Source organism: Pleurodeles waltl, chromosome 8, assembly GCF_031143425.1.
Source record: "Pleurodeles waltl isolate 20211129_DDA chromosome 8, aPleWal1.hap1.20221129, whole genome shotgun sequence".
Lineage (NCBI taxonomy): Eukaryota > Metazoa > Chordata > Amphibia > Caudata > Salamandridae > Pleurodeles > Pleurodeles waltl.
In genome coordinates, this window is record NC_090447.1 from 557,065,860 (window position 1) to 557,087,563 (window position 21,704).

General features: G+C 44.3%; 1 protein-coding gene across 2 annotated transcripts in view; it reads right to left on the reverse strand.

Moving 5' to 3' along the window:
- Window positions 1–21,704, reverse strand: part of MXRA5 (matrix remodeling associated 5) — a 282,386-nt gene that overhangs the window by 63,731 nt on the left and 196,951 nt on the right. The window contains exon 4 of one of the 2 annotated variants that reach the window (XM_069204616.1): window positions 21,043–21,433. The exons of the other annotated variant lie outside the window; for it this stretch is intronic. Within the exon in view, the coding sequence (XP_069060717.1) occupies window positions 21,043–21,433 (391 nt within the window). The remainder of the gene's footprint in view (window positions 1–21,042; window positions 21,434–21,704) is intronic. 2 annotated transcript variants of the gene reach the window in all.

A 21,704-nucleotide genomic window follows, 5' to 3' on the forward strand; every position in this document is an offset into this window, starting at 1 on the left:
TCCACCCGTGCTGCATCTGGAAAACGGTTTGTGGCAGGCATGACACTGCCCAAGGAAATGTCTAGGGCAGCAGCGGTGAGGGGTCCACAGGACCCCAGAGGAGGCTCCTCCCAAAACTGTGAGAACCTCACACTGAAAGACATTATGGCAGCAAAACAGGGGGTCCGGGGCTCCCTGGAGACATACATTTACTCTGTCACATCAGAAGCTTATCAGGGGTGATCTTTGCAAAATGGGAAAGAAAGTGAAGGAAGCAGGGAACAGCCATCAGGATGGAAACACAGACATTGAGATATCAAGTAGACAGCCTCTGGGAGAGCATGGAGGTAGTGAAGGCCAGGCTGGAGGACATTGCAGGTCGCTCCCGAAGAAATTACGTTAGAGTAGTTAGGGTCCTGAAGTGGGCAGAAGGGACAAGGGTTGACCTCTATCTTGAGGATCTTATCCTAAAAGAACTGGAGCCGAAAGTTCTCTCTAAATTCTTCTCAATTGAACATGCGCACAGGGTCCTTGGTCCTCCAACTGGACCAGGTGCACTGGAGAGCACCATCATTTCCTACATCTTTAATCACAGAGTCCTTGATGCTATCCTCTAGACTTCCCCCTGGGGGCTGCCTCTTAAGTATGAAAATGTAGCTATCAATTTCTTCCCGGCCGTCACCCTCAGAGTCCAGGAGCTCCGCTGCACTTTCAATGAGGTGAAAAGTATATTGAGACAACACAACCTTAAATATTAAATGATGTTATTGGCAAATTTGAGAGTGGTGGCGGAGAGAAAAACTTGGCACTTTGGATCCCAGGATGAGGCCTGGAACTGCCTCAAGGGATGGAAGCCTGCTGGGGGGAAGAGGGAAGGCAGTCGGGCCGAGCTACGATACAATGTAGGGATGGAGAGAGACCACATTAACACCAATGAGGCAGGGAAGGCGGTGCAGCAATTACCAGTGAGGATGGACTCACAGGATCCCTGCCTGGGGGGGAACTGAGGGGCCTCAAGTGTTGCCCCTGGTTGAAGCCCTGAACAACCAGCACTTACCTAAAACACACATAGGTGATGGACACTATGAGACCCTGAGAAGATCAGCATACTACAGGGTTAATGGCAGACTTGCCTGCCAATTGGCTTTTAGCAAGACAACAGGTTTACAGTAGGACAAAGAGGGAGTGGCAGAAGGGAGCTTAATGTCTGGTTGGACCACTGTATTCCGGTGTAATATATTACTGTTGAGGCTACAGGCACTCTGCAATGTTGGGGGGGTGCAGTTCTAAGTCTGCCATAGGGTTGCATGTAGTGGGGGATTGGTTGGAATACTGTGCTTGTTGATTTGGTTACTTATTGTTTGTTTTCAACCACTGTCAATTGCACTAGAGATAGGTGCTGTCTGGGCCTTCCTTGCCAAGCCCTGGGATCTGAGATACTGGTTGGTTGCCCCACAGTGCCCATGGGCGCTGATGCCACAGATCCACATTAGTTGGTGGAACCTCCTTGAAGATGATGTCCTGGAATGGTAGTGGGCTTGGGGACAGAATTAAGAGGGGAGTGGTACTGCAATATCATTAACGCCACATTCTGAACATTAATCTGTTACAGGAAACACATGTTAGGTAACACATACCGAGCTCTTGACACATGGGGCTATAAAATGATGGCACATGCAGGTTATAAAGCTGGATGTAGTGGAGTAGTGGTCTAATAAAATGGATGCTTCCTTTTATGGTACAACACATGGCCAGACTAGCATTGGAGATTTTATCGCACTGGCGGGGTGAGGATAGGGGATACCATGCAATGCCTGCTCAGTACATGTGCCGCTACGCATAAACACCTCCACTCTCCTTGTCCTGAGATCCCTGCTACTGCAACTACCAGTCAAAATGCTACTTGTGGGCGGTGGCTTTAATTGAGTGGTCAGCGAGCAGTATGATTGCTGTCCCCATGACACAGAGGGATGGCCCAGAATCCACCTTCAGGTTTTCTGACCGCCTTGGCAGAGGGTGATATTTGGTGTGCACACCCATGGGGGACAGCATTACATTTGTCACTTGGTTGCAAATGGGAGCCTCTCCCGCGTTTATTAGCTCCTCATACAACACTGACAGGTGCATCAGTACTTAGGTTCCTGACATTTAGAAAGGGGGATCTATGACCACTCCCTGGTGTGGGCAACGTTCACTTGGAGGCCCGGTTCCAGTGGGATGACCCGACCGCAAAACCCCTAGTACTTGAAACAACAAGTTATATGAGAAGGCCTCATCAAAAGTACAAACCACTACTTTAAAGAGAACCTAACTTCAGTTGATTATGCAAAAACTCTCTGGGAAGCATTTAAAACTGCGGTTAGAGGTCAGGCAATAACTCTTATTTCATCCTTAAAGAGAGACTAGAGGTCCAAACTTGATGATCTTGAAGGGGACATACTGATGTAGAAGCAATTCCTCATGACAGAAAAGAAACCAGAAGTGAGACATACTCTGGCTATAAGACAAAGGAAATATAATGACTTGGCCACTGAAGCCACTTGAGCGATTCATCGCACCACGAACCACCACCTACTTGAAGTTGGGAATAAAATGGGCAAGCCTTTGGCTTGCCTTGATAAGAGAGATTAGTCTCAAATCTAGATTCTAGAAGTCAAAACAGAGATAGGAGAACTGGTCAGGGAAAGGGATTGTAGAGCAGGGGCATTCAGAGCACACTACTCCTGGCTATACTTCCCAGATGTAACTACAATGGCCAATGATGCAGTGCCTTTTTCTAGTACATTCACCTTTTGGGTGTGGCGGAGGCAGATTAGGATTTCTTAGACAGCGGTAAGGGAGCTCTACTCCCGGAAGGCCATGGGCCCAAACTATATCTTAATTGAGCTATACAAAATATTGGCAACTAAGCTTGCCCGCCACCTCTCAAAGATATAAAAAGAGAGTAGACAGTGGGGTTCTTTACGGGATCAGAGACTTGCAATCATAGTGTCATACACAAAGAGGGGAAGCCGCTGGATGACTGCATCTCCTACAGACCAATCTTGCTCTTAAACGCTGAGGTTAAATTATTAGCCAAAGTGTTGACTATGCAACTCAATAAAGTGATCTGCTCCCTGATCCACCCGGATTAGTTGAGATTTATGCCCTACCAGAGCACCATGCTTAATCTTCAACACCTTTATGTGGTACTGGGCCAGAGGGCTAAATAACACGAGAGGGCCCTGGTGCTGTCCCTGGATGCCAAAATGGCCTTTGACACAGTGGAATGGGACTATATCTTTGCCATATTGGCCAAGCTAGGCTTTGGCCCCCACTTCATGCAATGGGTCTGCCTGTTCTATACTGGCCCGATGGCAAAGGTTAAGATTAATGATGGTCGCTCTCAGGGATTTAAACTCCGGAGGCATACCTGGCAGGGTTGCCGCCTGTCCCCGCTGACTTTTCCTTTGGCCCTGGAACCTTTCTTGGCATGGATGGCACAGAATCCTTTTGTCAGAGGGCTGCACTGGTGGGGACATTGGGGAGACAAAATGTCACTTTATGCGGATGAGGTGCTCCTCTACGATGCTGACCCAGCGTTAACACTGGTGAGATTGATGCAGATTATTACAAATTTTGGCAAATATTTCCATTACACTATGAACTGGCATTAATCCCTGATATATCCGCTTATAAGTCGGGTCCCACAGCTGCCACGGGATAGTGTGGCTACTGTGGTATTAACAGGCTTCCGTTACCTGCACCTGCACTGCAAAACACCTTATAAAAGATCCTCAAATCTTATTTCAAAGTGATCAAGATAGAGATCTGGTTGTTGCAGTGGGATGGGGGCCAGCGAGAATTTCACCATCCAAGCTTACAAGGGGCTGGTTTGATGGAGGCATAGCTCTGCCTGATATTCAGAAATACTAGTTGGTGGTGCACCTGAGCACATTTAAAAACTGGGTGTTCCTGTTGCAGACAGAGCCGGTGCTCCTGAAAGAGAGGTATGTTCTGGGAATGCAAGGATACCCAAAAGCCCTATATGGTAGTGGGAGTGTGACTGACTTGCATGATGCCATCAGTGTGGCAGTGAACCTCTGGAAGGAAGTCACAGCCTACCTGTGGTAAAAAAACACTGTTACACAGCTAACACCGCTTTGGGATGCTGAGATTCTAGGTACACTGTGAAGGCAACAAGGTTTTCACAAATTGGCGCTATATAGAACTCTCCACAGTGTGGGACATATGGACCCAGGTAGACACTACCTCCCTGCCCGACTTACAGAGAGAAGCACCTTCTGAGACATATTGATATATACAATTCCGGCATGTGCTCAGAGCGGTTCTGCCATGGGAAATAAACTGGTGGAGTCCTACCCACTGAAAGACAGACTGCTTGAAGATCCCATGCCCCAAAAAACCACATCACTGACCTATAAAAAAAAGTAGACCACACACCTGATGCTTTGCAACGCTTGAGAGGTCAATGGGATTGGGAGATGGTTGGCATTGGAGATGGAGAGTGTGAACAGGCCCTCACGTCCCCAAGGGAGTTGGTCATATGGTCAGGCTTCTGACTGGTGCAGTTACGGATATTCCTTTGCTCCTACTATGCTTGGATGACTATGGTAAAGATGGGAAGGGCTACGGACGCATATTGCTTAGTCGAATGTGGGCGACTGAGTCCTTCTTCAACATACTATGGGACTGCCCTTTGATAAAGTTATTCTGATCTGACATTGTGGACTGTCTGGTGGAGGGGGGCTACCAAATCGTATGTTCTTAATATTTATGGGGAGGTGATGGTTGAAAAGCTACAGCGGACATGGATAACGCTTGAGAAATATAGCAAAAGCATGGGGTGGCCTGGAAGCAAGACATCAGCTGGTGCATGTTAGCTTAAAAAGTGGTGTATGAGGTTAGGGGGTGTCCCTGATAGTGGGAAAAAATCTGGAATGATTGGAACTCTTATAGGGGCCTGGTACGGGGGAACTTGGACTTAGGGGATGGTGATTCCACAAATAGACAGAGAAATGCAAGATGAACACCCAATGAGCAGGTAGGTGGATTTGAGCATGGTGGTGCTTGAACTAATTCTGAAATTTATTCTGGGATGCAAGACAATTCTAATATTAACTGTTGTTGATGTAAGTATGAAACTTTCAATAAATAGATGTTTTAATGAAAAAACATCAGCAAGCAAAACAAAATGATAACTAGACACTGTTATTATCAATAAAGTGAGCATGTAGGCCAATATTTAGCATGGTCAAGAAAGAAAAGAATGAACAATGGCATGGTTAAATTCATTTTGGACGCAGCTAAAAATATAAAGGGTTATTTACTAGTTTTTGAAGCAGGGCAGGGCACCAAGTCACTTTGCTGGGCTGCCCTGCATCAAAAGAAAAGGGCAGAAATGTGTTGCATTCCTGTCCTCTTCCACTGTGCTGGCACACAATTGGCTGGCTTGCACCAATGCAGGCACCCTTGCACCATGGTGCAAAGGTGTCTGTGTTGTAGGGATGATTGTTTTTGTGCAGGAACATTCAATGGAGGCATTTTCTCCTTCTATGATTGCTGCAGAATGCAGCACACATATGAAGTGAAAAAACATGGGATGGGGCGTAACTTCGGGGCATGGGCTTTTGACACCCCTTGAGGGGTGTAGTCTTTTTGGGGAATAGGCTTTTGACACATTCCCTGGTTTACAAGTCCATTTAAATCTGGGAATGCGTCAAAATCCATGGGTGTTGCGGGGAGCACCCACCACAACGCCCATTGAAATGGCTCTTTGACGCAGAGTAAGGCAACGCAGTGACTTCCACTGCTTTGCCTTATTTCATATCTACAAACATGAAAGCCACACAAAGTGGCGTTTGCGTGGCCTTGTTGATATGGGTCAGCGACGCAATGGTCTTGTAAATAAGCCATATAGTTGTTACCCTACCAGATTGGAATAGACAAGTTTTTTTCACAAACACTAGCCAGAACCTTATTCTGCAAATGAAAGCATTGATGACAGTTTGAATGCTATCAGGGTGCCTGCTCTAGCAGCCAAACTGCAAGCTGTAGCAGTCACTCCTTTTATAGTATCTGAGGTGGAGACTGCAATAAATATGCCCCCTAATGCAAAGGCTTTTGGGAGTGAATCGTCTACCCATAGAAGTGTACAAGCTTTTTATGAACCAACTAGGCAAACTTTTGGTCACAATCTTCAATGAAATTTTAGAAGGTACCGACCTTTCTAGTTCCTACATTGAGGCGGTCATAAGCTTTTTAAAAAAAGGTAAGCCATCAGAAAGCTGTGGTTCATATCGTCCAATCAACTTATTAACATGTGACTATATCATTCTCACAAAAATAATAAATCAAAACGGTTTTCTACCAATAATATTGATATCTATCAACCTTAATTATTTAGTGCAAGCCATCAACTAATACTCAGCCAGTGACATCAAAACAGCTATTATCATGTTAGGTGCTGAAAAATGTTTTTATTTGGTACAGTGGGAGGTATTGATGAAATGTAGGTTTCCTCTTAAACTGGTCACCCTGCTGCATAATTTATATAAAAAAAAAGCCCAAAGCCAACATTTTAATTAACTTCAATGTAATGGGGCACATCATTATCAAGCAGGAACAAGGCAGAGGTGTCCCATGCCACCTGTTATTTTTGGGCTATTCATTGATTCCTTGGCCAGTGCATTAAGGCTCCGATTAACGGTGCAGCAAAACTAAAATTGTTCACAAAACTTAAATTGTTCTCAGATCATATGATAGTGTATCTGGTCACAGACAAAACTAACATCTAAAACATGTTCGCTAGAATTGTGGAGTTCACACGTGTAGTAGGCTAGAAACACAACCACTCCAAATCAGAAAACCCTGATATCTAAAATCTCTATTCCGTATTACCTGTGGAAATGTGGGCCCACTTCTCTACTGACCATCCCATTAGATATTTGGGGATTTTTGTGACAACTAATTTTATTAATCTATTTTGTTTAAATGATACCTCATCCTTGCCTAAAGTAGAGGGATTATTGAGCCAATGGCAGTCATTGTCACTTACCATGCATTAATAAGAATGGTAATCTTCCTTTTTTATATTTATTTTCTCTAATGTTATGATAAAAGTTCATCAGTCTTTTTTTGACGAATTCAAAAAAATGATGCGCCTATGACAGGACAGAAAACCCTGCACTATTCTATAGATGCTGAAATTAGACATAGAAGAATGAGAGCTAACATTCCAGAGGATTAAAATGTAATATCAGGCTGCTCTATTAGATTGGGTAGCTCGAGCCACAATTGCCAATGCCCATGTGTAGGAAAGTACCCTCCTTTTGGCATGTTACCCCCAATTTCTGCCTTATGTCAGTGTGTTTTTTACTGTGTCACTGGGATCCTGCTAGTCAGGACCCCAGTGCTTATGGTTTATGGCCTGCTTGTCAGTGTATGCCACTGTTTTCTAAATTGTCACTGGAGTCCTGCTAATCAGAACTCCAGTGCTCATGCTCTCTCTGTTTCTCAACGTGTCACTACGCAGCTCAATCCCAGGAAGGCAGAACAATGCATTTCCTTTAGGAGAGGGGTGTTACACCCTCTCCCTTTGGAAATAGGCGTTACAGGCCTGGGAGGGGTATCCTCCCAGAGCCTCTGGAAATGCTTAGAAGGGCACATATGGTGTCCTCCTTGCATAATCCAGTCTACACCAGTTCAAGGACCACGAGTCCCTGCTCTACCATGAAACTGGACAAAGGAAAGGGGAGTGACCACTCCCCTGTCCATCACGACCCCAGGGGTGGTGCCCAGAGCTCCTCCAGAGTGTCCCTGGGTTTTGCCATCTTGGATTCCAAGGTGGTGGGGTACTCTGGGAGCATCTGAGTGGCCAGTGCCAGCAAGTGATGTCAGAGACCCCTCCTGACAGGTGCTTACATGGTTAGGTGACCAATCCACCTCAGGGCTATTTAGGGTCTCTCCTCTGGGTGTTTCTTCAGATTCAGATTGTAAAACTCCGACAGGAATCCTCTACATCCTTTGCTTCATTTTCTACCGACGGATCAACCACTGACTGCTCCAGGAACTCTACAAAACTGCAACAAAGAAGCTAAGACGACTTCTGCAACATTGTATCTTCAGCTCCTGCCAGCAACTGCAATAGTTTTCAGGTTGTGCACCCTCCAAGGACTGCCTGTCTTCAGCCTGCACCAGAAGAACAGAAGGAATCTCCCGTGGAGTGACGGAGTCACTTCTCTGCTTCAGCAGGCACCTCTCTGCTTCAGTAACCAGTGGTTTGGGTCCCTTCTCCAGATGACAGGCGTGGATCCAGCGACACGAGTGGTAGACTAAAATGACTCCAACAGTCCCAACATCCAGCGGTCCAAATTTGGGGGAGGTAAGAGCTTGCCTCCCCACGCAACACAGTACCCCCGTGCACTGCGTGACTTGCAGTTGCCAAGGCTTGTGTACATCCTTACAAGAAGTTCTTCATGCACAGCACAGCTTAGGCCCCCAGCACTCTATCCTGTGTCGCACAGCTTCCTGAGTGGTTCTCTGGCGGTGTGGGAATCATTTGTGTTGTGCTGCGTGGGCCTCTATTTTCACCTCCTTTGTCCTCGTGCTGTGGGACTCCTGTGCACACTGCCTGGTCTTCTGAGGGCTCTCTGAGTTGCTCAGAGCCCCCTCTGTATCCCCCTCCAGGGTAGTGGCCACCAGGTCCCTCCTGTCTCCATTTTTTTACCAACCACGTGTTTTGTGTGAGCCAAGGCTTTTTGGCGGAATCCAGCAACGCAAACCAGACTACATTCATCTATCCAGCAAGGGGTCTATTACTTACCCTTGCTGTTTTCTTACACTCCAAGCACCCCCCTACACACTACAGTTGCCTAGGTGGGAAACCAACTTTCACATTCCACTATTTTAGTATATGGTTTGTGTTCCCCCTAGGCCCATTGCAACCTATCACTAATGATAGATGTGATCCACATCATGTATTCATCATCATTATGATTTAACTTTATTTCGGTAAGTAAGAAAACATACCATAAAAGTACAGTACAAACAATGACAGTTAAATACAAAAAAAACACAGAAAATACATACACTGTAGAGAATTAAAAAATACAAGAAGGTTAAAATCCCACCGGATAAACAAGAATGAGTTTTTTAACAATAAAAGGGTCCTCTCGGCAATGGGCCACTTCCCAAGATCCATAAATACTCAATAATATAATTTTTAAAAAAAGACTTTATGCTAAGAGGAAAAATGTAAAATGTCATCACAAGTAAGTAGAAGTACATAAATAAGTATAAAAACTAACTACCCTGTATTTTTCTTTAAAATACCTAATCTAAGGCGCCAGATTGCTTCGAGAAATTTTGCCACTGGAAAAACTACTTAGACAGATGGATCAGATTTTAGAATTCTCTCAGCATGAAGATGAGACCTGACACCAATAGATTTGCAAAGCGGGATAATCCAAAGGGCTCTTTGTTTGAAGTAAGCATGGCAAAAAAAGAAAACATGTGCAACAGTCTCTACCCTTTTACAACCCATCGGGCAAAACTTGGAACTATTGGTAGAACTAGGCCAATTGTACGTCAAAGAACATAAGGGGAGAGACCCTACTCTGAATCTAACGAAGAGAGCTCGTACAAAAGGAGATAGTGCAATATCCATGAAGGGCTCAAGTTCATAATTACATTTGATTGATAAGAACTTGTCCGACATGGAGAGCGGGACAATCTTAGCAAATTGCATAATCTGGACATTGTGCCAAAAAGCGTCCTTCAGAACCTGTGCAGCATTTTTGGGAATGGAGAATGGGTCCATCCAGTAGGACCCTAAGCCTAGATGAGTTAGAGACTGTTTAACATAAACACACCATTTGGTTTTAGTGATAGTGTTATGGCCCACCAAGGGCAGAAGCCCGCAGCGAAATGGTGGATAGAGCATCTGTTGACCAAAGTCGAATCCAGAATAACAAGGGCCTTAGGGCAGCAATCTGTGAGATAGAAAAAAGGTTTAGATCCATTCGAATGGGCAAAGATGGACTGCTGGAGGGAACTTTAAGCAGCATTTTCAAAAATGTATTTTCTGCCCTTGCCAAGTCCACCAGACTACAATGGCCCCAGAGCTCAGCACCATAAAGGCTCCCCCCCTACCTTGAGCTTTGTATATTTCAAGGGCAGGGGACATTTCGAATTTGGGCGATCTAGAGGCAAATCTAACAATGCCGCCCACCCTTTGCTTCAAGCAAAGTAAGGATTTCTGGCGCTGGGCGTGCCAAAGATGTGAATCTTCCAGTTTGATGCCCAAGTAATCGAAGGTGCCCACTCTTTCGAGAGGGACACCTTCTAAGTACACCGGCCTCTTCATTCTGCCCCTATTATCCCCAAAGACCATGTATTTGGTTTTTACTGAATTAATTTCCAACCCGTGGTCCTTACAGAAATCCATAAAACGGGAGAGCAGTCTTGAAAGGCCCATTGCAGTTCGTGAAAGTAACAGAGTGTCATCCGCAAACAAAAGGCAAGGGAACTTTTGCCCACCCACACTTGGAGCGTCGCCATAAGGATCTGAAAGATATGGGATGCATGCATTGATGAACAATAAGAATAGAGTAGGCGCCAGAACACACCCCTGCCTCACACCGCAGGCTGTAGGAAAGGCTGGGGACAATTCGCCAGCCAAACCCCAACGAACTCTGGCATAATTGTCAGAGTAGAGATCTTTGATAATGTTAATCATAGGGCCCGGAATTCCAGTGGAGCTCAGAACCTCCCAGAGCTTGGCACGCGGCACAAGGTCAAACGCAGATTTCAAATCAACAAAGGCCACAAATAAGTGGCCTCGGTCAGCGTCAACGATCTTCCATTTGATGGTAATAAAACGGAAGACCTGATCAATGGTACTGACCTTGTCCCTAAATCCAGCCTGTAGATGGCTTAAAACCTGATTTTTCGATATCCAGTACTTAAGTCTAGCTAGGAGCTGGAAAGAGATTTTTTTTTGCAGGTTATCTAATAGACTAATTGGTCTATAGTTCCCTGGGGTGCTCTTGTCTCCTTTTTTGTGGATGGGAACGATAATTGCCATCTTCCACGAGTCCGGGTAAGAACGAGTTGTCAAAATGCTATTCGAAACCCTGTTGATATACCGGGTCCATACGGGTAGATCTGATTTATACAAATCCGAAGGGATACCGTCTGGACCGGGAGCCTTCCCTGTTTTTTGGGCACGAATAGCCAACCCTGTTTCTTTTAATGTGAAAAGCGAGACAGCAGAAAGACACAATGGAAGATGAGGAGAAGAGTTGTCCAGATCCGGGCAGAACCCATACAGATCCCTGAAATGAGAGAGCCAGGTTTCTGCATCAATGTGACACTCAGGGGTGGGTGAAAGGGCAGGGTCTCTACGGGAGACCAGAGACCAAAAAAGTTTGATATCACGAGCACTGGCCGCCTCCGCCAGGCATTTCCATAGATTTTCCTTGTGTTTAAGTTTAGATGACTTACAGATAGAAACGTAATTACGTCTCGCATGTACAATGGCATCCCTATTCTTTGACTTTAAGGCTTTGGACAGAAGGCTCTTGGCTTCCCGACACTCCTTATCAAACCAATTGCAATCAGATACAAGGGGTTTCTTGTGTATTAGAGGGGTTTTGGTAAAAAGCTCCTTAAGATCTGCAAAAAGAGCCTCATGGGAAGACATCACTTCTGAGGGAGAGAATGCAATAAGATCATCGAAAAGCTGATGGCAGGGAACTAGAGCACAAAGCTTGTCGCAAAGCTGATTGGATTTCACAAACGAAGACCATCTAACCGCACGCCTATTACTGGATAATTCCAGTGAGGCTTTGGGAGCGTCCAAGGCAGGAAGAGGGGCGTGCCCTTTAAAAAGCGTTGCATTGTATACAATTTGTAGGGGGGCATGGTCACTGGTACACCTCGAGCGAACCTCCACATCAATTATGAAATGCCAGACTCGTAGATCAAGAATGACGTAATCCAGAGTACTGGTATAAGAACCTCTAAAAAAGGTAGGTTTGGCGGGGTTATCATTTCGAAATCGACCATTTCCGAAACAGAGGCCATATGTGACAGCAAGGTCTATTATCTGCATCACCCTAGGGGGGTGGATACAAGGAACTGAGTGGAATGAAAGAGGGGGGATGTTCCACACTTCGTCTTCAACCTGAATAGACTCAGAAAAGGCTGAGTCAAGTTCGATTTGAGCGTTAAAGTCACCTGCAATGATGTTATGATATCTCGAATGGAATTCTGATAGAAGGTTGTGCAGAAGATGGATAGTATCAGACTGAAAATTAGAAGGACCTGGTCTATTATAAATGTTGATACATATTACGGGAACACCTGACAGTGGCCATGTTGCTGTTACTAATATATCACAGGAATCAACCGCAATTTCCTTGACCCTGCCCATCTCGGTTAACTTGACCCAGGTACATAGCCCCCCAATCACCCTTCTCCTAGTAGATTGAGTTGCCTTTTTAGTAAAACAGCAATAGCGTTGCCTATACACGCAGTCCTTGGACCAGGTTTCCTGGAAAATTCATATGGAAAAAGAATCAACGTAGGCCCCCCACTCTGGGTCAGATAATTTTCTCTTAATGCCCGCTACGTTCCAAGACAGTAGTTTCCCAGGGGCAGTACTGCAACCCAGCTTACACGAGTCAACATTAGAAGATGGTTCAGGGAACACATTAGTAATACAAGGTGGGGCCCCTGAAGAATTGATCCCTGTGACTAGTTGAAATCCTAGGGGAGACACTTCTTGACAGTGAGGAGCACAGGGTTTGCCAGAAGAGTAATGGCGTAGTCAGTCCACATCAGATGTATCCCCTGGACAACTGGGGTCTCGGATATTAAGAGCTTTGATGTTGCAAACCATAGCAGCTCTGTCACTGAAAAAGGGCAACAAACCAGGGGGGGGCAGCAGAAACAGGAGTGTTACAAGTCGTTACAGTCATAGCCCTAGGAGGGCAAGAGAACAAGGTCTTGTCATCCATAACGGGCAAACTTTCTCTAAAAAAAATATCTAGATCCGCTCTTGGTGGATTGCGGGCTTCCATCTGCAGAAGCCCCTTAACTAAAGCGGGATTAGCAAGATTAAGTTTGATGGTATCCCGCCCTCCAATGCAACCTCAAACACGAGAAGCAAAGACAATTTTGGCATGGATAATAGAGCCACAGCCCCTGTTGTGGCGAATCCAGTGCAACACCTTGTTAATAAGAGAGGATGTATCTTCCCTCTTGTGAGATGTAAGTTGGGGAACGTTGCACATGTCAATACAGTTTTGGTCAGGCACAAGTGTAGAGCGGGCCCTAAAATGATCAGAGCTAAGAGGGGCAGGAGCTAAAGACGAATGGTTTCTATAGTAAGAACTGCAGCTAAAACCCTTGTCAATTTCTCGTGGCGGTGGCAAAACTACTGGCAGAGGAGCAGGAACCGAAGAAGGGACAACTTGTGCTGAAACAAGTGGCAAAGTGCACTGGGGAGTTGGTTCAGGTTTTTTGAGAAGTTTTAGAACTTCAATCAGTAAGCTCTTCAGTTCCCCAACTTCTCGTTTCAGACTGGTCACCAGTGTTAAGACATCTTCACTAGGAGGATCACAGGTGGAGTTAGAGACTGAAGGAAACAAAGGCTGAATGACGTCCTCCAGATCTGGGAGAGCCAGAGCAGAAAATCGATTTGCGCATGAGATCCCATTGAAAAAGGAGTCGGGAGGGGCAGCCTCCAAATTGGGACAGGATTGAAGATGAGGAGGGGGGGAGGCCAAACAAGGCGGGGGAGATAGCGGGGCAGGAGGCCAAAGATGGCAGAGACAAAGCATCGGAGGATTTATTTGGGCCGGTAATCAAAAATGGAAGCAGAGATCCAGATTTCATTCTCTTTCCAGCGTTACACTCTTTTTTCTTAAGAATAGATTCCACTTCCTCAATTAAGTTATCGATTTCTCTGGAGACACAGTTAGAGTGTATTTGCGTTTCTCTATTGGATTTAGAAGATTTGCAGTTGATTGAGGCTGGATCGGGGCTAGCGCGTGCTTTGCGCTTCCCCATATTGAGGAAAAAGGGAAGGGCTCACTCAATGCCACTAGAAGCACAAAGAAACAAAAATCAAGAGCTGTGGCCCAGCCCGGCCTCATTCGGTCTCAGACGGGCACAAGACGGGCCTGCCCTTGGCCCGGGCTTCGCCCGGGCGCGCCAGCGCGCGTCACGCGAGCAGGAGCGCTATTAAGTTTTTAAAGGGCTCCTGCCCTATCCGGCTTGCAGCTCCTCCCTGGCCCCAGGTGAAGGAAAAACAAAGAGCGCGTCCGCGAGCCTGCGAGCGGGAGCGCTATTAAGTTTTTAAAGGGCTCCTGCCCTATCCGGCTTGCAGCTCCTCCCTGGCCCCAGGTGAAGGAAAATAAAGAGCGCGTCCCGCGAGCGGGAGCGCTATTAAGTTTTTAAAGGGCTCCTGCCCTATCCGGCTTGCAGCTCCTCCCTGGCCCCAGGTGAAGGAAAACAAAGAGCGCGTATTCAATATGAAATAACAATGATATCTAAGAATATAATTTGGAGCATCGAAAATTTCACTAACAAAGTAAAGAATGAAAACACTCATAATGTGTGACCATGGAAGCCCCAAAAAATTTAGCCATGCTGGAGAATAACACAAGAAATTGATTCTCCTAGCGAACAAAAGGGTATATTTATAATGCCCTAGCGCCACCTTGTGCCACATTAACGTCATTATTTTTTACATTTATTCGGGCAAACGAGGCCGAAATCCCTGTGCTTTACTTACATGGTGGTGCAATGCATGCATTGCGCCACCCTGTAACCCTTTGCGCTACATTATGCCTGCACCAGGCATAATGTATGCAAAGGGGCGTTCCCCCGTTAAGGGAGTCCAAAAAATGGCATGAGGAAATCTATGAGATTACATCAATAGCATCATGTGAAATGACACTATTGCCCCCTAACCTGTGCCATGGTGCACCGTATTTTAAATACACCGCACACATGGTGGCGGTAGGGGGGTGCTAAGGGGTGCAGGGAAAGTGGCCCTGCACTAAGTGCAGGGCCACTTTCCATAAATCTACCCCAAAGTATGCAGGAACCAGACTCCATGCAAAGAAAACACTACAAGAGCATCATTCACAATAAAAACCCACAGAACAAAGGTATATTAAAAAAATATTGAACATGTATTTGAACAACCAGTAATACTTTTGGTAAATCCTTGCTTCTGCTAAATTACCTTGAAGAGCATAGCACAGCTTCATTAATTTACGTCAAACAATCCCACATTTGTTTTTAAGTCATCCTCTGAACCTTTGGCACTGACAATCTTCAGCAAGGCAGGGTAAGTCACGCAGTAGTGAATATGAAGGGGATTATTTACAAGCCTGTTGCACCGCCCATTCGTCACTTTTTGTGGCTCACCAGCGGCGCATAGTGCAGGCCCATATCTACAAGGCCACGCATAGCCACTTTCCATGGCTTTTGATGGCCTTGTAGATATGGTGTAAGGCAATGCAGTGCAAGTCGCTGCATTGCCTTACACTGCCTCAGGGAGGCATACCATGGGCGTTGCAGTGGGTGTTTCCATGCAACACCCATGGATTTTGAGGCACGCCCAGATTTACAAGAATCTGTAAACTTGGAATGCATCAAATTGTATGTCTCCCAAGGAGTGGCACAATGAGGAGAAATATCTTAATTTCTCCTTGTTGTTTCCATTTTCTATGTGTGCTGTATTCTGCAGCACGGATAGATACAGGAAAATGCCTCCCACGATTGTTTTTGTGCAGGAACGTTCACCTACCTGCATAAAAATAATCCTGCTGGCAAGGCAGACACCCTTGCACCATGGTGCAAAGGTGCCTGCATTGGCACTAGGTAGCAATTTGTGTGCCAGTGCAGTGGGAACAGACAGAAATGCACCGTATCTTGTAAAGACGGTCCATTTCTTCCCTTTCCCTGCGGTGCAGGGCAAGGCAGCGCAGAAATGTCACTTGCTGCGCTGCCCTGCACCACGGGGCTTGCAAATATGCCCTAAAGTTTGTGCAACATAAAAGCATGTCATTACTTTTTTTTATCAGTGTTTATTTTGTTTTGATCTAAGATTCATGTCATGCCATTTATCTCTCTGGAACACATCCTCTCTCGAACACTGGTTACCACAGCTGCAATCCCTTTTGTCTTCTAAGAGGCTCCATGTCTTTGACAAAGCTTACAAATGGTTCACACTGACTGGAAGGCTAAGTCCATCATAAGAACCCACATGCACAAAATGAGAGCAGCGGGGATAAGCCACCTGTATGAATACCAAACAGTCATCGCTTTGCTGCACTACGGGTGGATTCTCCGGGCGGCACAGGCTCCACAGCAAATCTACTGTCATTTCTCCAAACAGTGACAAAAATCTAGAACCGCTAGTGAAGCACTTGTCCATGAATAAAAGGGGATGATGGAAAGGGACTGAGGAAAAAATGACTTATGGCACCTGGTTGTAGTAGGAAATATGGAGTAGGAAGTATTATGACACCCTAAACTTTTACCCAAAAGATGGAGGACCAACATAAAGAAAGGTAAGTGCATATAGGAATATCTAGATGTACTGTTCTTAACCCCACATTCCTTGGAGGTGTGTATATATATGTGTGTGTGTGTGTATATATATATATATATTTTTTCTTTATATATATATATATAAATATGTATATATATATATATATACATATATATATATATATATATATACATATCTTTTGAAATTTTAGTTCTCGATATTTAGGCTATAAGGTTATCACACTATTACCTACCCTATATTCCAGACCCACACAGTGGTTGTTTGGAGTCCCATTTTCTGTTTTGTTGTTTTCCTTAAACTTCACTGTCCTGACTCTAAGGGTGTTGGCCCAAAAATAGAACAGCTTCAAAGGGTCTAGAACAGTGATACTAAAAGTAGGGCCCGGGGTCCGCATGCGGCCCTCCTGACATTTACATGTGGCCCCCAGGTCATCAGCAACACTGTGCTGTGCTGCTGTTTAGACTTGGCACTAGCATTAACAATTGTTAAATAAACGGGCAAGTATTTATTTGGAGGATAATTGAAAAGGGAGTAACTAGGGTGTCCTGGAACTCAACTTTAGAAACACCTTCATTATTAAAGACATCTTGCAGCAAAAGTATAAAAATATGATCTGTTTGAAATTCAAAAAGTGCATTTCATTAATCTGCAGAACCGTTTCACCTTAGTACACACGATTATTTCACTGCATTGAGAAGTATTTTTTAAAGTGATATTTTTCAAACATAAATTTACAAACTTTCATTCCCCCTCCACCCCCCACACCCTGACAACAATGTGAACTGTGAACTAAGAGGCAAGTCAGTTGTTATGTGAACTTTTTGGGAGGGCTGGGTTTCTATTATACATGAACAATATTATAGTTTCTTAAATCAGACCCAAAAGGTTTTATACAGCATAGATCCTGAAGACATATTTCAAGGTTCTTATATATGATGATGAAGAAAAAGGAGGTAAAGTGAAATAAAACATTTGCCTAGGATCACACAATTTGGTTAAGTGGAGAAGCCGGGATTTATACCCAAGTTTCTGGTTTCACATTGCGCAATTCAGACACTAGGGCCCATAATTATACTTTTTGACGCCAAACTGCGCTAACGCAGTTTTGCGTCAAAAAAATTAGCGCCGGCTAACGCCATTCTGAAGCGCCATGGGGGCGCTGTATTTATTGAATGACGTTAGCCGGCGTTAGCCGGCGTTAGCCGCCGTCGCCGTCTGGTGTGCGTTAAAAAAAACGACGTACACCAGGCAGCGCCGGCATTGGGGAAAATGGAGCTTGGGCGTCAAGAAATGGGGCAAGTCAGGTTGAGGCAATTTTTTCGCCTCAACCCGATTTGCGCCATTTTTTACGACTCCCAACCCCCATAGAAATGACTCCTGTCTTAGCAAAGATAGGAGTCATGCCCCCTTGCCCAATGGCCATGCCCAGGGGACTTCTGTCCCCTGGGCATGGTCATTGGGCATAGTGGCATGTAGGAGGGCACAAATCAGGCCCCCCATGCCACAAAACAAATTATTAAAAAAACTTACCTGAACTTACCTTAATGTCCCTGGGATGGGTCCCTCCAGCCTTGGGTGTCCTCCTGGGGTGGGCAAGGGTGACAGGGGGGTTCCCTGGGGGCATGGGAGGGCACCTCTGGGCTCCTTCAGAGCCCACAGGTCCCTTAACGCCTGCCTTTTGCAGGCGCTAAAAAACGGCGCAAAAGCGGCCGTACGTCATTTTTTTTTACCCGCCCACTCCCGGGCGTGAATTTTGCCCGGGAGTATAAATCCGACGCACATGCCTCGGAGTCGATTTTTTAGACGGGAACGCCTACCTTGCATATAATTAACGCAAAGTAGGTGTCCACGCTAAAAAATGACGCTAACTCCATGGACTTTGGCGCTAGACGCGTCTAACGCCAAAGTATAAATATGGAGTTAGTTTTGTGTCGAAATTGCGTAAAAAAAAAACGACGCAATTCCGGCGCAAACGGAGTATAAATATGCCCCTAGATGTATATGCTTCATTTCCCCTACAACCACTTTCCCACTACACCCCCCACCCCTCCAACCGCCACCCTGCTGGCATCAATGCGGCCCTTGGTCACATCACAGACCAAACAGTGCGGCCCCTGGGAAAATGTTTGTGAGTACCCATGGTCTAGAATCAGTGGTGTGCTCTCAGAGTCATAGGTTCCTTCTTGAATCAATTAGTGCCAACTATAAATCTTTTTCCCCCTTAAACGTCAATGCCACTCTTTGTAAACTTTTCTACCACTGGGAATCTGATGCTGAAAAGTAGTTTTGACGTTAAAATAGATTGTACAGCCTGCCTCCAAATGATATCCCAGTTTCACCATGAAAGCTCTGCGTTTAGCATTGTTCGCATTCAACCATGAGGTTATTGTCGGAATGTCAGCTTAATTAAGGAAAATGTAAAAGGGTGAGAGAGCGTAGCTTATATAATCTATATTAACATGAAATGTTTATGAATTAATGTGTGATAATGCCACATAGAAACTGTAATAGTAAAATTTTGCTTAAACGAGCACCTGAAATGTGACCACGGGGAGTGGCCGTCAATGTATACGTGGACTAATAATGATGATTAAAATGTTTATAAAATGTTATATTGAATAGATTCTATACTAATTATTAATCATTGTGTTATTGAATTTGTGCTGAAATGCTTGTAGGCCTTAAGTTAGCATGAGCCGAAGCTTAGCTGCTTGGCTCTCATATTAAATGTATTTTTTCCTATCTTGCAGTGTGCTGACTCGCAAAAGGACATGACCTCTTGTTTTCTTCAAACTAGAAGCTGAAATGTAACCATACTAGATCCGTTTCCATGAAATTCTTCATTGCTTGTAGAAATTATTAAAACAAAATTCAACAGTGTAGATTAATGCAATGTACAAGGTCATTCAAACCGGTGAAGACAATGGAGTTACTGACCAAAAGATGTGCAAAGAATTACAGAAGGATGAAATTATACCGGACATGCCACCTCTGAAGACATCGAACAGGAGAACCAATGAGAGACTTGTAAAATAATATGGGGTGAAAGATTAATGACATAATGTGTTTTCCCATTGGATAAAGATAGTGGAGTATAGCAGATGTCTAATAGAATTTTGGGGAATGTACAACGAAAAAGGGATAAAAACCCATGACACAGGGGACCAATTAGGTGGGTTAGGGAATGCTATTGATTTTATCCAGAAACTTTGTCACTCTGTTTGGTGACTTATTGGTTCGCTTAGAATCATGCTCGTCCTTAGATTGCCCATTTTTACACTTTACCTCTTTATGAGGGAAGTGCCCCTTTTTGCCACGAAGCTGAGTTCTGACTGATGGCGATTTGACTGATGTCCTGAAAACGAAGACTGAACCTGTGTGCTGGCCTAAACTTTGGAGGGTAATTATGACAATGCATTTGTGATTTGTCTGTTTGCTTTTCCTTTCTAGGTACCAACTGCTTACTTTTGATAGAGACCATAGTTAGATGCTTTCCAAATTGTTGTTCTAAATCGTTTTGCATGAAGCCCAACATGCTAATGCTAATTAGTGGTTAGGACAGGTGTTCACTAAACTGACGCAAATAGACAAACAACCGAATCTATGCTTTGTTGAACTGATGCATTATTGACACTTTGCTAAAGTGATTTATGTTCACGCCGTGTTATGTTCTGATGTTTGTGATTCTCGCCTTAATGAAATCTTATCACAGTTGCCACATCGTGACTATGCTATTATGTTTCTTGGTTTTGAGATTAACGCATCTGCTTTTAGAATTGTAATCAATAGGGAATAAAACTCATAAAATTCTACTAAACTGGTGTGGGTATTCATGACTTCAAGGTCATGGTAGTAGTTTTGAATTGATTAATGACTTTGACTAAAGTGAAATGTATTGTTGTGATAAATATTGATGACATTATTGAGGTATTGATTGACATATTAATTAGCTATCTCGTCCTAAGGTGTCTTTCAACTGGGTCAAAAGATTCATTGACCTAAAACGAGTCCTGATGTGTAATAAATTATCATAAAAGGATGCTTTAGCAAGGGCACCAAGTTGCCCTTCTTCCTGTGTACGGTCAGCACTCCAACTGACAAAATTATACTTTCCTTGGAGCACTTACACTTAAAATTCTCTCACTGTTTATGCATCTTGCATGAGTTCGGACCAAATCCGCTCTTGTTATTTAGTATTACTTTTAAAATACCTCTATCATGAAAAGGTGATCATTCATTCTTCTATAAATGAAGACTTCTCTTACAGTTTATCAAACCATTTTAATATGCAGCAAAACTTTGCACGAAATTGCTATATAATTGTTCAAGGTAACAAACATGTTGTTGGAAGGACGGGGAAATGAGGGAAACAGACATAATGTTGTTGCATTTTTACTCAGACTATTGAATGATATCATTATGTAAAAAACAATTGTGATTGGCCCAAAGATGTGGAGCTATGTTCTCACCTCCAGATTGCTCATCCCATTTAAGGAGCCATTTCATCTTGCAGTCGCAGGCCCAGGGATTTCCATGCAGGAAAAGGCTCTCAAGCAGTGGCATGGATTCTACCATCTTCTCTGGAAGTGTATTAATCTTGTTTTCAGACAAATAAAGGTGCTTGATCGTGGATAGCCTGAAGTAATCCAGGAATCCAAAGGTTGTAAAGGTATAGGGATGCAGCTGTTTCAGCAAATTACCCTCTAGATGCAGCAGTCTCAGGGAGGTTAACCCGATAAAGGCATTGGGGTGGATGAATTCAACTTTGTTGTGATCAATGTGCAGCCTCATTAGCCCTGAAAGGCCCTGGAAGGTTTGGCTTGTGATGACTTTTAACTTGTTGTAGCTCATTTTGAAAACCTGGAATAAAAAAGAAAAGCGTGTTGTTGCTCTTTGGAAGAATAATTTTAGTGATAAAACGGACTAAATAGATAATCGGAGGACATCAGGTACTTTAGTAGTTAAATTCATTATTGGAAATATGATAATGTACGCTAGAAGACACAATTTGTACTGGCTTCCTCTTATCATGTAGCACCTTAAAAATCACCAATAAACGAATAGGTAATACGTAAATCAATGTTATTTTCTTATTAAAAGACAACTGTTCAGACGTTTGCATTTAAGAGGA